The sequence below is a fragment of the Anser cygnoides genome, chromosome 9 (assembly GCF_040182565.1).
Source record: "Anser cygnoides isolate HZ-2024a breed goose chromosome 9, Taihu_goose_T2T_genome, whole genome shotgun sequence".
Taxonomy (NCBI): Eukaryota; Metazoa; Chordata; class Aves; order Anseriformes; family Anatidae; genus Anser; species Anser cygnoides.
Genome location: NC_089881.1, coordinates 24644941 through 24660825, shown reverse-complemented (window position 1 = coordinate 24660825; position 15885 = coordinate 24644941). Strand labels below are relative to the sequence as shown.

The following is a 15885-nucleotide window of genomic DNA, read 5'->3' as shown; positions in this document are numbered from 1 at the left end:
TGCACTGAAAATAAGGCCATCCTGGCTGATCCATAAATTATTTCCTTGCAATAGTATGAAACAGTTTTCAGAAGACAACAATAAAACCCAAGAAATTTTGCACAGAAAAAAGAGCGTTTTATAGGAATACTGTTAAAGTTGACAAAATAACATGGTATTATTGTACGCTAGAATAATACATACTGTTCTGCCACACGTGCGTACGTATGAACACAGTGTGTAATCGTAGGAAACCATATCGTTTTGATATTGCTGTAAATGACAAGCTATGGGTATATTTATGTTTCTTTTATTTTTCCTGCAGTTTTCTAGAACAGTTCTAATAATCCTTCAAATTTTTGTCAGTGGTGATTTGGGAATTATGTTGAAAATACATCCCTGTTTCTTATGCCATAGTCCTAGAGAAACTGGGACACATAAAAATATCTAAAAAAAGAGAATTCAGATGCAGGAAAAAGTCTGAACCTCTGTCAAAAAAATATGAATAAAGAAGCAGCATCACTGATTATCTTGACAGTGCAGAAATGCAGAAGACTTCTTTTCTGATAGAAAATTCGTAAAGATTAAGAAAAAAATGGCTCAAATTCTCATTCACCATTAATCAACTTCATTATTTGGAACTTAAAGGAATAAAATATGAGATGGATCCACTTCTCTGTTAGGTGCTACTACAAAGTATAGATGGATCTAAGATAAAAAAGCTATATGAGAGTTTCAAATCCATGGATCCTGGAGAATAGTGAACTGTAGCATTGTTAAGCAAAATATGAGGATGCACTTCTGTGTATTTTAGTCTTTGTATTTTATAAAGCATCTTATGTAGAAAGACAGGATGAAAAGTAAATGAAGTCAGAGAAACGAACATAGAGGCAACACTTTATATATTTAGCAACTTTCCAGACAATTTAAATATTGTTCATAGATCTTTTAAAATAATAAACTTTTAGTCCTCCAGCTCGGTAAATGAATTCTGAACATAAATTGAAGCATTCTGTGCAGATTCAACTGTCTGACACTCTCAAACTTACAAGTGTCTTCCATATCGGACATTATCCTTCAATGCCAAAATTTCTCCATCCTGATTAGACCTGAAAACAAGCCTTTTCCCCTGTATGTGCCACACTAAAAAGTTTGAGAAAAAAATCTTGGCAAAAGAGAAGTGTATCTTCTCGGGGCCCATATGTAGTTTTAATGAGCTAGTATGAATGTCTTAATGCAGAAACCGCTTTATCTGCTGATTTAGCTAATTAATTCTAACATTTCTGCTCAATCTGCCTGTCCTGAGATACATTTTTTTATGGCCACAGGGCAACAATAAGATTCATAAACATCCTTTGTGCCTCTGTTACAGAATGTGGAGTCTGATTAATTAGTGTTGCAAGAGGAAAAGGTGACAGTGACTCCTGAAGCATCCTGCTTTGGAAGCGATGACAGGCATTGCTGACCGTGACGAGGCAATTGTGAAACACACGCCTGCAGCCCCACAGTGCTGGGCTCGACGGCAGCGTGAGGTGACTTAGCTGTCTCTGGTGCACAGACGACCCCAGCGTGCTGGCATTTTCTGTCCTGCTGCCCCTGTGCTTTGCAGCTGGAAGCCGTTTGGGAGAGCAGAGATGCTGATCGAAGCAAGGGCACGATCCTCTCTGCGAGCTGAGCTCAGACCTGCTGGTGTGAGTGGGTCTGCCAGCTGGAAGAGGTGGGATCTGCTGGGCTGAAATCGCCTGGTTATTGCATTCTGGGGTTCTGTAGGAAGCAGTGACTAATTATTTCAGCCTGGAAAAATACATATCCCTATTCTTTATTTGGGTAGCATTACTGATGCACTTTTCTTTTTGTCAACTAGACAACATTCCAGGATACTGAAGTTGCAGGGTTTGGTGTTTTCTCCCAGTCTTTCTTTGATTGCAGTGTATTTACTAGACTCTTAATTTCCTTATCTCTGTTCCCACTTTCATACTAGTGTTAGGAGTCAGCAATTTACAAAACAATTGATTTCCTTAGTCTTCAGTTGTCTTCTCTGCTCCTCCTATTGGAGATTAAATTTCACTGAGATCTATCTTCTGTCCTATAAAAGGCACCCAAGAGGCAGCAGCCTGGTATAGTCTCTTAGCAGAAGATAAACTTATAGCAATCGTTCTATTGTTATATGTAATCTATACAACATTTTTCCTTTCGGCAGTACATAGATTATCCTTTCTCCTCATACAGCAGCATAGATTAAAAACAAATTTTTATAATGTAGGGGCAAAAGAAAATTTAGTGAGTATAAAGTTACAAATACTTTTAATTTGATGACATTGGTGAAGGTTAAAACTTGAAATAGGTTTTAGATAAAGCTCATATATGCTGACCGATGTGTCCTATTTGAAAGAATATGTATGATTTAGATTAATTAGACTGTTTCCTAGTGCATTTCCCTTGCACTATTTTCACTTTTTACACTATTTATTCAAACCCACATAGGATTCAATCCATTCAGGATTTCATTGAAAGAGAATAAGTAACCAAGTGAACATGCCATTTCTACTCTAATATTTATAGCTCAAAGCTATTTAAGACTAAAACCTCTTAAAGACAAATGTGAGTAATGCATTAAATATCTTTGTAAATCTCATTTAGGTTCCTCAAACTGACATACTATTCATGTCCACAGTTGTGGTCATATGCCTGGTTCCTCTGGAGGGACCATTCAGCTGGGCATAGCTCTACACGCCGAGGAGAACCTACACCCAGTGTTCGAAGAGGCAAGGAAGGATCCATGCTAGAATGGAAACAATCTCCTTCAAAATTAAAGGAAAAAATGCTGAAAAAAAAATCAGAAAGGCACCAACAAATTTTATTCCAGTGAAAAAGCCTGTGTCTAGACAGAAAAAAAAAAAAAAAGAGCAACTGTTTTGCTAACACATTTGAACATAACTTCTTAAAGCAATTACAGAAAAGTATGTAATACTTTGTGGTAGTGGAACTCCTCGCGGGACCTCCCTGCCATGCTGACTGTTTGCACATTTGCCTTTCTGATGGATCGCTTAGGGAAGGCAGGAGTGATTTTGTTCCTCATAAAACTCTAAATGAATTATCTTATAGTTGTAAAACACATATGCCTGATTAGATTTTTCCCAGGATTTTCTCTTCTTATAGCTAATTTGAATTCTATTCAGCAAGTACATGGCTATGGTGAAAAGCAACGTACCAAAGCTATGGGCACGCTCTACCTGCAGTGCTCTGCGTGACAGCAGCAGCTGGCCTTCTGGGTTTGTCACTCCACCTGAGGTGAAAAACACAGGCTCATGTAAGTAAAACACATTTCTCATTTGGAAAGTGTTGCTGCCTGAGTTGGAGGAAAATGTAAGCTTGAAAAAAGTGAAATTAACCACTCACATGGAACCTTGCTGCCGGAGAGGCTCTGGGCTGGAAGGCTTTTGAGGTGAGAGGATGCAGTGAGAACAGTAAAAACCCTACAACAAGGAATTTCTGGGCTCTGTGCAGTTGTTCCTACTCTGTCACCTACGCAGACACCATTTTTTCTCTCTCACTATGCCCACGCTGGATTTTTCCTCTCACGGTGTGCCCTCAGCCCGCGCTGCACCATGCTGTGGGAGCCCATTCTCCCGCCCTTTTCCCGGAACTACCATTCCCAGCAGCCTTTGCGGTGCCCCTCCGACGCCGTGAGCGGCTCCCTGGCGAGGGGGCTGCTGGGGGTGGTAGGCAGCTGCTGCAGCCGGGCTTATGAGGCGGCCAGGGGCAGGCGGGCCTGTGAGGCTTGGCAGTGTAGAGCGGGGCGTGTTGAGGAGATTTTTTTCACGTCGGCTCCTCTCCCTGCTTTGTAGCAGAGAGCTGAGACCTGAACGAGGTTTTTATGTGATTATTTTTCCCCTTGAGTTTGATTTATGACTCACTGTCCCCTTGCAAGGTGAGGACCACGGGCTCCCGCCTCACAGGGACACCGTGCCTGCTCCTCAGAGCGAGACCACGTCTGGCTGCGGCTAGACGTGGGGCTGGACTGGGCTGAAACACCCAGCTCGGCCCTGAAATCTTACCTTACCATGGTAAAACCTTCAGGCAGGCTTTATATGTCCCAACCAAGGTGTGAATGAGAATCATTACTCTTCCCTGTGAATAGACGTGCTTTTGGGGATTTTAAGGCACACCGTAGTTATAGCGAGACAGAACCACCGAGCTCATCCTTCCATCCTGCATATTCTCTTAAAAAAACAGATCTCGAGTCACTTGTCTTTCCTCCCAAAAACATGCTCCTCAGACCTCCGGCTGATGGCCAGCTGGTTCTTGCTGCAGGGATGTTGGTGCTCCTGGGAGCGAGCGCCACGCAAACAGCACCCGGGGTCCTTTGAATGCTCCTGATGCAATGTTCTTTTGTATACTCCAAACTCCTGTGGTTTCAGCATTAAATGGGGGAGCTATGACAATTTTACATGCTGTGATGATTTAAAATTAATCCTTGCCCACTGTTTTCTTCGTTTTGTTTTGCTTCTGGGCTAGGTCATGAAGGCTTTGGGCTTTCCTCGCTGCCTCTGACAGAACAAGGCAGCTGAGCGTCTTCCTGGAAAAGTGATGAAACACTAACGGGGCACATTGGGACTGCAGCTGTTGCCACCCGCAGCCTATGTATAGAAGCGCTCTGCTCCACACACATGTGGCAGACAACTGTATTTGCCGGCAGCACAACTGAAGTTTGCGTTACCTTTCTGTCATTGCTCTAGACTCAGTTGCTGCAGGAGGACACCTGAGTCAGCTTCAGAGTTCTTAATTAAAGGTGGAATTTCGCTGAAGTATATAGCTGAAATGTGTACTCAGGCTGTTGTTCACCAGAGGGGTATACACTGCTGATGTGAGTGAGGAGGGGAGAAGCAACAAGACGAGAAGGCAGCGCAGGAGGATACGATGTCCCTGACCAGTGCTAATGCAAAGCCTCTGATTCCCATCCTGTGCCACTCAACTGTGGTATTACTTTTCTTAGGGCACACTATTTCTCACAAGTATGACTGTTACTGTGCATATTGTTTGCTGTATGCACACCCATTTTTCTAGTAAAAGCTGAATGAAATTTCTTCTCCTCAGCGGGAACAGTGAGAGCTCTCCTTAGTACTTCAGCCTGTTTTCATACATCCTGTGCTCATGGTCTGCAAGATAGCTAGTGTTGTATCAGCCCTATTTTAAATTAAAACTCCAAAATGATTCTAGAATTACAGAACAGGAAAATTATGGTCTTAGGAGAGCTCCCCATTTAATCAGCTCCTAGCCCCACATTGTGCACTCAGCTCTGCAACTCAGCTGTGTCTTTGTATCTATATGGTTCAGCATTTTAAACTCTTTTTAGTCAGCTTTTCCGTTTCTGTTATAATTGCTTTGCACCTGAAACAACATCAGTTACACGTTGAGTGATACCACAGCATAGGCAACACCAGAGAAAAGAACTGTAACTGGTGATCGTTGCCCAGAGAAGCATCAAGAGAGAAAGCACAGAGCTTAGCTGCTCAATCCAGGATCACGTTGGCTTCCTTATCTTTTCTATCCCTAAATGCACCATGCTCAGTTGAGAAAGGGGCAGGAGAACCTGCCAGGTGAAGGCACAGCAGTAATACAGACTGGAGCTGGGAAATGTGGTGACTTTGAACCACGCTGACCTCCAGTGAGAGACCAGCCATGCAGGGACCATGACAGCAGACTGTCCTACAGGAGGGTGACTGATATACTGGTGAGACACTCCGGTGGGCTGAAGAAACTGCTGCTTTGCTGGTTGCCCATGGATCAGTGGCAGCTAAATAAAATACTGTGTGAGCTGCTTCTTACTTCACTAAGATCTGAATTGCAGCTAGGAAGATCTGGGCGTGCTGCTCTTCCCAACTGGCACATTTCGCTGCCTAAATTTTATAAAATGCTCAATTCCTGAAATTTTAAATGGTATGATATCATCTTACATCACACCAAAATGGTGTGTACCTGATCCTTCTGGGCCTGCTACGCATATTCCTTATGCTTTTGGAGATCATCAGTGTCTGTAGTTTCACTAACTTAAACATGTGTCTTGATGTAGACTTAAAACAGTTCTTGAACTGGTCTAACCAGGCGTGAAGCACCATGCTGGGAAATTGGATGATTCAGGCAGACAACAATGTAATAATTAAAACACGTTATTTGCATTACAAATGGCAGTAAGTCAAGCCCGTATAGGCTGGAGCCAAAACACATTCCTTATCAAGATACAGTCCTCGTCAAGATACAGCCCTCATCAAGATACAGCCCTCATCAAGATACAGCCCTCATGAGTGTTGTTCTCCTGTAGGTGTCTGACAGGCTGATTCCAGGGGTGATACCACGGCAGCTAAACCTGTCTGGTGCCAGCGTTTGTGGATCCCCATGCCAGATATTTTACATCATGCAGAGCGGAGCCTTTCGAAGAATTGGCTTGTTCTTCACGACAGGGCATTTTTGCTCCTTTCCAAGAACAGCGGCGTGTGTCCTGCCGGTTCTTCGGTGCAGCTGGGCTGTGTTGGCAGGTCAGGCTAGCATTTCACTCTATGAGCCACTCCTTATCGCTGGCTTTCTTCGTGCTGTGAAGCTGGTGCTCAGGTGTCCTGAGGACGCGGGATAACTATCAGAAGCTGCAGATGTTCATGGGAGGAGGCTGGCGCCACCGTTTGGGAGCAGATTATCCAGTGGTGTGACTCCACAGCAGGGTAAGCTCATCTTTGCCTGGGCCGCCTTGGCCTGCCCAGCCTCCAGCCATCTCCTGCCCCCTGGGATGTGTTTCCATCCCCTCCTTCCTCCAGCACCTGTGGTTGTGTGATCTGGTGGTGAGAAGAGCGACACGTCTGTGTCCTGCCAGGCCTGGCCAGGTTCCTGATTTCAAGGGAGAGGGCAGGAGGAGGTTGCTGTGGAGCAGAACTGTGCTACGGACTCAAAGCTGCAGCTGCAAGAGCTCAAACTGAGGCACAGGCAGGCGCTGCCTGTCTCAGGGAGGTGCAGAAGGCTGCCTGCCTCCCCGGTGTGTTAATAACTCGTCAGCAACCTTGTTTCTGGAGCCTGTGATACGAGCGACATGAGGAAGAAGCCCAGAGCTGGCCTTCCAAATGGTGCTGGAGCCAAAAGGGATCAAAGGAACTCAGGGGTACTTTTATGACAAACCCAACTTGCCTGTGTCCTGCTTTGGGTGGGACGGACGCGGGGCAGATCAGAGAGAAAACTGCCCTGATCGCCTTAAGTTTCTGCTTCAATTATTTTCCACTGTCTTGGTTTTAAATGAACAGATAAATCATTTACTGCAGTGTTCAGGTGTGAGGCAGAGCCATGTCAGGCATTTTCAGCTTGGTCTTCTATGGAAATTAGGCTTATTTTCTTCCCCCACCTCTAGCTCTACACTCCCCTGTACCACACCTTTTAACCCAGGACCGATTTCAGTTAGGCATGGAAAAGAAGCACTCAGTGTGGGCTTACTCCTTAGACCTCAGAGAATCCCATTGTAAGGCACAAAATAAGAGGAAACAAAACGAAGTTCTGCTTATGGAGCTATCTGCTAAATTGTGCATAAACCAAAAGTCTCTGCTTTATCGTACGGGGGACCTCACAGAACTGCAGAAGAGGGGGCTGGCCATTTCTTTTGAATGTTTCTGGTCTGATCTTTTAATTCACATTTCTCATGCTAAAAAGAAGGAGCGATGTGTCACTGCGTGACCTTTTATGTGGCTGGGTTCAACTTTGTTTGACTGGAAACCAGAGTGAGCAGCAGTAAAAAAGGCATTTTGGTATTTAATTACCTGCCTGCCTCGGTACAGACCTGGGCAACAGCATTAGAAGGCCTGAAAACCACCAGAATCTGTTGTTTCTGGTGGCTGCAGGATCAGCTTGCGCAGAAGCTGCTGGGATGTTCTAGCAGCCAATCTGTCTAACGTCCCCAAATCCCTGCCTTTCAGGTGCTCACACAATTGGAGAGAGGAGTGGGACTGAGAAGGGGACACCGCGGTCAGCTCAGCGGTGCGCTGCAGGATCGAGGTGCAGGGCTCAGGGAGGCAGAGCCCAGCAACCTGCTTTTTGCATTCGTGTCGCCAGTTTCTGTTCTACTAGCAACTGCGGCGACCGGTTTGTTAATTAAATAATCTCAGAGCTGCACACTGCTAGTTAAGGAGAAGGAAGGCTAGCTGCTGATGGCTCTCAGGAATTTGCAATAAAGCTTTCATGGCATTACCCTGCACTTCTCACGTTCCCCTTTACCAGATTTATGTAAATTCGTGTTGATGCAACGCTGTGAGTCAGTGGCAGTTTTCTTGGAGCACAGATAAAGTTGACTCCAGATTTGCATCTCTGTCGGAGAGCTGCAGCCAAGGCTCCGCACGGCTCAGAAAAGGTCCAAAAGGGGAAGGGGGCGGCCCCTCCGGGCAGGGGGCAATTTGGGAAGGTCTCTGGTGCTCCTCGGAGCTGCAGCAAATCCACTCTGCAAAAAAAGAGGCTTTATCCTTGCATCTCCAGTCACCCACCTGTGTATCACCAAGTACAGTGTGGTTGTTTGTTTGTTTTTTTTAGTCTTGAAGGCTATTTCTATTCATTCTCTGTGAGATAAAAGGACCTTAAAGCATGTAGGCTAAAACTGGCATAAAAGGTAGGCATTCCAGGCACATTTTGTACTCCGAGTGAAGCCATACACGTGATTACGAATTGTGGAAGGTATTCACGAGTTCCTATTTCCCCTTGGGGTAGAAGCTGGGAGAAGCAGCAGGAGTGGCTGCACAGAAAGCACAGAGGAGAGCATGCCCGGGGGTTTGCACCGGAGCTGCTTACAGCCTCACGTCACGAATGGATTCTGCTGACCCGAACATTTCATTCCTGTGAGCAAGCCTCTGCTTCTGCGCTACCACCGATCCCTTCCATGGCTCCTGGCTTCAGGGAAAAACTTAGATGTTTTGAAGCTGTTAGAGGCAAAGCAAACCCAGACAAGTCTTCGCTCTCTGCATTGTTTAAACTCGGGGAATTTGCTGTTGAAAAAAACAGTGGAGAAAGATTGAAAGCAACGAACACATCTGTACAGTTCTGCGCTTGAGCGTGGCAGGAGTACCTCCCAGGGCTCCCCTGGCCCTCATGCAAACACCTTTCTGAGAGGACTTGGAGTGAGGAGACACCTGCCTCGGGCCGCCCTGCCGCTGCCCTGCCAGGGCCTCCTGCTAAAGGAACGAGAAGAGGCCGATTCCCCCCGCTGGGAGGGTGAGTGAGATGAAGCAGGACGCCGGCCTGCCGAAATGTGGGCGCTGTGGGAGCCGGACGTCGCTTCTCCTGTGCATAAAACCAGCAGCGCTGCTTCAATGTCATGTTCCACTAACAGACGTTTGGAAAAACCCTAAAAACGCCTGCTCCCACCCCCAGTGCTCTGTTGCAATCCCCAGCTGAGAAGGTCCAGTGGAAAACAGTTGATGGGATGGGGCATCGGAACTGCTGCCAGAGGCACTGGTTTACCACTTCTGAAATTTCTGTGTGAACCGGGCAGGTTTTGAATACAAAGCCTTATTTTGTTGGAAAACATGGAAAAAAAAAGGTTGTGGGAGTAGGTCGGCATTTCCTAACAGATCAGCTCAGGCTGTTTGGTAAGGAAGGGAAGAAAGAAGGTGCGGCAAAGATGCCTGCGACCTTGCTTGTGGCATATTCTTCCCAAATGAGGCTGATTCATATTTGGAAATGATTTGACTGCAGGCAGATAGTTTAGAACATAATGTATTATGCAGATCTCTACCTAATTTACTTGTCAAATTAGATCATTAAAATGCTTCGAGCACTCATGGCTTGGTTTAATTCTGCAGCATTTTTAAGGCAAACTTATCGCCTTTCCTCACACAAACCTTGGCCACATCTTCTGTCCGCCCTGGTGCTCCTGGAGCAGGACTGACGGAGAGACCCCGGCACGGCGAGGACTGGGGGCTCTTTGAAAGGGATTTCAAGCCGAGGCTGCAGGAGGTGGTGGCTTCACCCGAGGCTTTCCTGTGACATGATAATTGAGCTGCATTTTTGTGGCTCCGTGACTCTGACACCATGGTTTTGCACAGACGTTAAATTACGCCTTGTAGAAACCTGGACAGCTGCGTTGGGAAGTCCCACGAGAAGCAGAGGTCGATTTTTTGCAATTCGCAATGAGGGAAGGCGCTAATTGTAAACATTTTTGGCTGGTTCTCCTAAGGAGCATTCCAGCCTCGCGTGTTCCTACCTCCCTGCAGATCTTCAACTTTGACTCGGTACAAATTATCAAATGAACGCTGTCATGAGCGCGGTGCCGAGCCAGACGATGGGTGTCCTTGTTGCATAATGCAGAGCTGTGGCCAGGGGAGTTTTTAGCAATAGTGGGGAAGGGCGGGGTGTGGAGGCCACACTCTGTAATTGAGGATCAAAGGTAATTGTCTCTGCTGCTCGATGTGTGGGGCAGCCGCTCAGCTGCTAAAGGCAGGAGAGTCGGGAAGCATCTCACATCCAAACCTTTTGTCACCGGGGAGAAGTGAAGAGGTAAGTTCCGATTTTCCAGAATCTGCACCCTTTTTTTGTAAGAAAAGCCTTTCCTTAAGGTAGTTTGGTAATACGTTTGTTTGGTAAGAGGCTTAAGTATAATTTGATTTAGCAAAAACTGCCTGTAACGTACAGAAATGTGACTGACAGAGTAAGGATATTACTAAAAGTAGTTAATAATAATTCTTAACTACTGAAGTTGTATTTAATTTCTGTGGGATGAGATTTTCTCCACAATCATGACACCACCAGAAGTTCTGACTTCCCAATTAAAAAGTGGGGAGTTGCAGTTTTTGTTTTGCCTCCCCTTATTTACCCAGTGACGGGAAGCACCAGTAACCGAACTAGTTCTGTTTTCCTTTCACTTCCCCGGTTCTGTGTTCTTCTCACAGCTACTCGATGTATCACGAAATAATGACTAGCATCAGTTTGAACGCAAAGCTTTAAAATAAATGCGTATGTTTTTATTCTTGCAACAGATCAATATAGCCTCTGCTGCAGCAGGAGCTGTACGATCCGTGTATAGATTCGCGTTGACGTAGTTCTGTACGTGCAGCATTCTGCATGCTTCCAGTTTGTCTTCCACCAACAGCTGCAGAGTAAGACCTCAAATTCCACCCGCAGTGGCAGAAACCAGACTTCCACCAAGTTCTCCCTCAGAATCCATGACCGGTGAAATGAGAGGGATGAGCGCTTTTTGAATTAAGCTGCTTCAACAGAGTCTGAAATAATCCAGCTCACGGCAAAGTTACGAAAGTAGTTTGGTTTGGAGAATGAACCTGGAACAATTATTGGGTAACCAGTTTCTGGGAAGCCATCTGTGGAGGCTCCTTGGTGCAGCTCCCATTGTACGGTGGTCTGGAGGGGACTTATTCAGAAGTGAAGGCAGAAAGGGCAAAAGAAGTGCAAAGGAAGCTTTTAGGGGACAGGGCAGAAGAATGACTCGCTGTAGGCTGTTTCTATCTGGTCATCTTTTATGCTTTAAAGTGTATTTGTGGTCTTGGGATTTCAGCTCCCTTGGGTTTTAAATTATCATTTACCAAACCTGGTCAGTCTGAATAAACTGAATAGAATGGAGTTGCTGCCTATATGACAGACTTCTTTCTTCTTCATTTTAATGATATATTGATATATATTATATATTATATACATACATATTTTTGTGATATATTTTATTCATATATAAATATTACGATATGTACGAAGGTTTTTTTTTTTTTTAACCTTTTTAAAGAAGGTTTCTATTCTACTAACTCTATATTGTAATAGGGAAGGCTTTCGGCAGCTGCTCAAAGGCGAAGATGGATTTTAAGAGCATGAAGAACTATCTCTACTGGCTGTACTGCCAGTTTGAACTCATCACCTGCAGCTACCTCATGGAGCCCTGGGAAAAACTGCTCTTCTACACTTTTAACATCAGCATGTTAGTGATGATATCGTACACCGCCTACATCTTTATCCCCGTCCACATTAGCACGGCTTTTCAATTCTTCTTGCATTTGCTTGGAAACCAACACGAGAACGCCGTTTCTATCGTGAAGTAACATTGGCAACCTGATGCTGACTTTTGGATCAAGGAAGTGTTTTTCTTAACGCTCCGTTTCTGTTTAGAAAGACAGGTTCAGGGTGTGTGCAAACACTGTTTTATTCCGCAGTATCTCTTAGTTTTCTTCTGTGTTCCGGGACTCTGTGACAGCAAATTATTTTGCCAAAACAATTTCAATCAGTCCTTGTTTTTATCATTTGACTGACTGCTTTTTAAAGAGCTTTCAGTTTTAAAGACTGGCTGCAGTTACGGAGCTGGGTTTGGTGCAGAAACAACTGTGCTGCATATATTGTTATTCCGGGGAGAGCTGCTTGGATATGGAGCTTTCATCTTCAGAAATTACATGGCGTGTATTTGTTCCGGTCTGCCACAGCTTTGCTGACGGGAAAGATGTATACATGAAAGATTTTGTATGATATTATACAACCATAAGCTGCTTCTATGTAACTAGTCTTGGTATGTATGTATACATGTGATGATTTTAGTTTTTATTCCGTTTGCCTCAATTATTTAGCAGTGAATTATTTGACTGGTTCAGTACCATTATGTAAACAACGCAGTTGATTTATTGAAAATATGGGGGGTTAATTCCATATAAATTTAAAATAAAATTTTGATTTTCTTGGACTTAAAAAAAAAAAGTTTTACTTTTAGAAGACCGGTAAAGCACGCGTTGCATATGCAAAACACTAAACTACATGTTCAGTTGTGGTGGGGATGTTTTACACGCTTCCTGTTGAGTAGCGCCTGGAACACGAACTCCTGAGAGCTCAGATTTTGCAAGTAAAACGCTGGGCATCCTGCAGTCGGCTCCTTTGAAGTCCGTGCCTTCTTAAGTCTTTGAAGCACGATGTGCCTACGCTGCCAGCTTTTTAGGGGGGATGTAGGAGCTGGCTGGGGTGGTACCACCACAATGACATCGGGAACTAGATCTGTGCTCTACATCAGCCCGACAGAGCAGGAGCAGAGCGCACACAGGGTGACATAAGTCCAGCTCTACTCTCACCCACACCGAAGTGAGTTCCCCTACAACTTCTGAGCTTAGCGCTGCTCCTAGAATATCCTCTCCTTCAAGAGGATGGGATGCTCCCAGGAAGTGGCAATCAAATTACTCAGGAACCGAGATTTGGTCACAGACTGTGACAAAACAAACTAAAACACTCATCATGTTACTTGTCATTTCAACACAAGATACAGTTACTTTCCCAATTTATAATTAGGGGAAAATGAGGGAGGATATGAAAACGGCTTATTTGTGAAAGCGAAGGCAGATGAGTTTAAACTTACAACACTTTTGACAGTACGTAGGTAGTCCCAGCTAAGTTTGTTTAAACAACAAGCCTATTTAATGCTTCCTGATGATAATCCCATCTTAAGTTTTGTTAAAGTAACAGAATGGCTGAAGTGACAGATTTCTTGCATTTTCTCCGAAGAGCTTTCACGTACAGGACATGTACTGCCTTTAGTGAGGTTTAGGAACAGGAGGGATCGCAGGATTTTAGTCGCATCAATTACCAAACTATTTGTCAAGACGACCATTTCATTTCAAAACTGTCAGCCCCTAATGTAAGCAAGGAAATGCTTAAATTACAGCACGACTACACACACATCCGTAGTATTTGTTGACACGAAGGAACCTGGCATCAGGCTGAAGAACTCTTGTGCTGGGCGTGTTTGTGAGTTTTGTTTATTGCCACCCCTTCCCTGTCCTCCCAGCGCAAACCCACTGGATGTTTGTTGTGGGTGCCGGAACTGCCTGCCGCCTCTTTTGCAACAGCTGGCACAGGACGGGCTGCGGAGCTGCCTTGTTTGCAGACTGCAGCCCTTCCTCGGGGCTGGCTCCTGGCTGTCTGCGAGCGACAGCAGAGCCAGCTCAGCTGTTGGCTCCGTCCAGCGACAGCAGCGACCCTGAGGGCTCAGATGTGTGAGCTGGAGAGGGCAGAAGGCCCCGAAAACCAAAGAAGGAAACTAAGGGCCAAAAGGCAGCCGAGAGAAAAATACTCGATTAATTTCACTCATTGGGATCGTTTCCTGGCCTGTCGCTAAGGCTCCTAACTACAGGATAGGATTTAAAATATTACTTTCAAACTCTACTTTGCAATCTGTTTTGAAACAGCACGAACACAAACGCTAACCTGCTGGGGCACGCTCCCCCTGGAAGCTGTGCTCTGAGCGGCAGCCCGAGGTGCCGGACTGATAGCGTAAGGCCACGGCTCCACATCTGCTAATGCCAGAGCTGGGCACGTGCACCTGGCCGTGCAAATTTGATCCGGATCAGGCACTGGCACCACTGGGTGTCTTACCAGAACAGCCACAGCACTCCATACGTCATTTATGCTGGCTGTGTCAGAAATCTGATGTGGAACAAAACTCCTGTACCAGCGCACTTCAACATTTTCCAGGCTTTTCAAGACCTCCCCGTGAGCGGTGCCGCACCAGGTAACCCGGCCGTGCCTTGCCCAGCTGCCCTGGTACCCACCATGGCCACAGCAGGTGTAAGTGGCGCACCTTCCCTCCAGCTAGCACCAGAAACACTTGACAAGTGATACTTTATATTAAAAAAAACAAGAACAAACTAAACAACTTGCCCATGAAGACAAGCCAGCTATCTGCAGATACTTCTCGCACACAGACGCAGCTGGTGCTTCTCGCACTGGATACTTCTCGCACACTGGTGCACACGCACAAGCTACACGAGTAGGAGGTTGTTTCGACGCGGGGCTGGCTGGTTAATCTCCTACACATCAATGTCACAGGAGTTGCGTGCTTAATGAGAGGATATCCAGTCCTTAACGTCACTGCGTGCCACACGAGAGAGACTCATTTCACACACCTTTATCCCAGTGTCACTGGGGGCTGAGCTTTTGGGTGTGTGCGCACGGGGGAAGATAGGGGTGTTTGCAGATGCTGTTTGCAGGTTTTTATTAACGAGCAGATGCAAGAATAAGAGGCGCTTGCTGCTTTCTCCCAGGGCTGCTAACCACAGCGTGCACTCATACATGCTAGGTTTACTTGCTTAGTGACTTTCTGTCAAAAAAAGAAGAATTAAATTTTTATATTTGCAAATGTGGGCTTAAAACAAACAAGTGGTATTAATTTAAGTTAGTTTACCCGATATGGTGTTCTGATGTCCTTTCCATTCCCATCTTTGTGAACAGTTCGGACCTAGAAAGCAACGTGGGCATGACACGAAGCACTGTTCGTATCGCTGTTTAACCAACATTTTGAAAGGGCTCTCACATTTAAAATGTACAACTTAACAACACTGGTTCAGCAAGAGTTGAAACTAAAGAACTAAATAATAAATAACTGCTAAAGTAAAACAGCTCAGGCTGTTCACTGTGAACTGTTTGATCTTTACAACTATGATGTTACAGTAGATGCACAGCTTCCTCATTATGAAGGTTTATTATTGTAGGACTTTTACAACTCATCTCATAAAGCTGTAATCCGTATTTTATAGATCCAAATAGTTTAAAATTCCTACAGGCCATGAAGATAATGATTTTGTTTTGCACAGAACATTATCTCCTCTGCTACCGATTGCTTCTAGCAATTTTTGAGGCCTAAGATAAGTTGGTGATCCTTGTTAACTTTTATTGGTTTTGCTACTATGACATCCACGTTTTGTCTATGCTAGTACTTACATCTGGCTGCAATTTGAGTTATCTTAGCTGCCTGCTATCTGACTTGAAAATCCTGTTTCTAAGATGAACTTGTCAGCGCTCCCTAGCCTCTGCATCCCACAGAACGTATTCCATCTTGCACGTGTGTGTTTAGAACAACGTTGGGTTTACAGACAACCTGTTTCCTTTTACAAAGCCGACCTGAAATCAGTCAGTCCT

At 45.0% G+C, this 15885-nt stretch overlaps 1 protein-coding gene across 1 annotated transcript in view; it reads right to left on the bottom strand.

Moving 5' to 3' along the window:
* The window catches only part of PPM1L (protein phosphatase, Mg2+/Mn2+ dependent 1L), a 99675-nt gene extending 96074 nt beyond the window's left edge, over nucleotides 1-3601 (bottom strand). Inside the window, exons 1-2 of the mRNA XM_013193009.3 lie at nucleotides 3379-3601; nucleotides 3213-3265 (exon numbers count right to left, since the gene is read on the bottom strand). Of these exons, the coding sequence (XP_013048463.3) occupies nucleotides 3213-3265; nucleotides 3379-3380 (55 nt within the window). The 5' untranslated portion in view covers nucleotides 3381-3601. The remainder of the gene's footprint in view (nucleotides 1-3212; nucleotides 3266-3378) is intronic.
* Between the last annotated feature and the right edge of the window lie 12284 nt (nucleotides 3602-15885).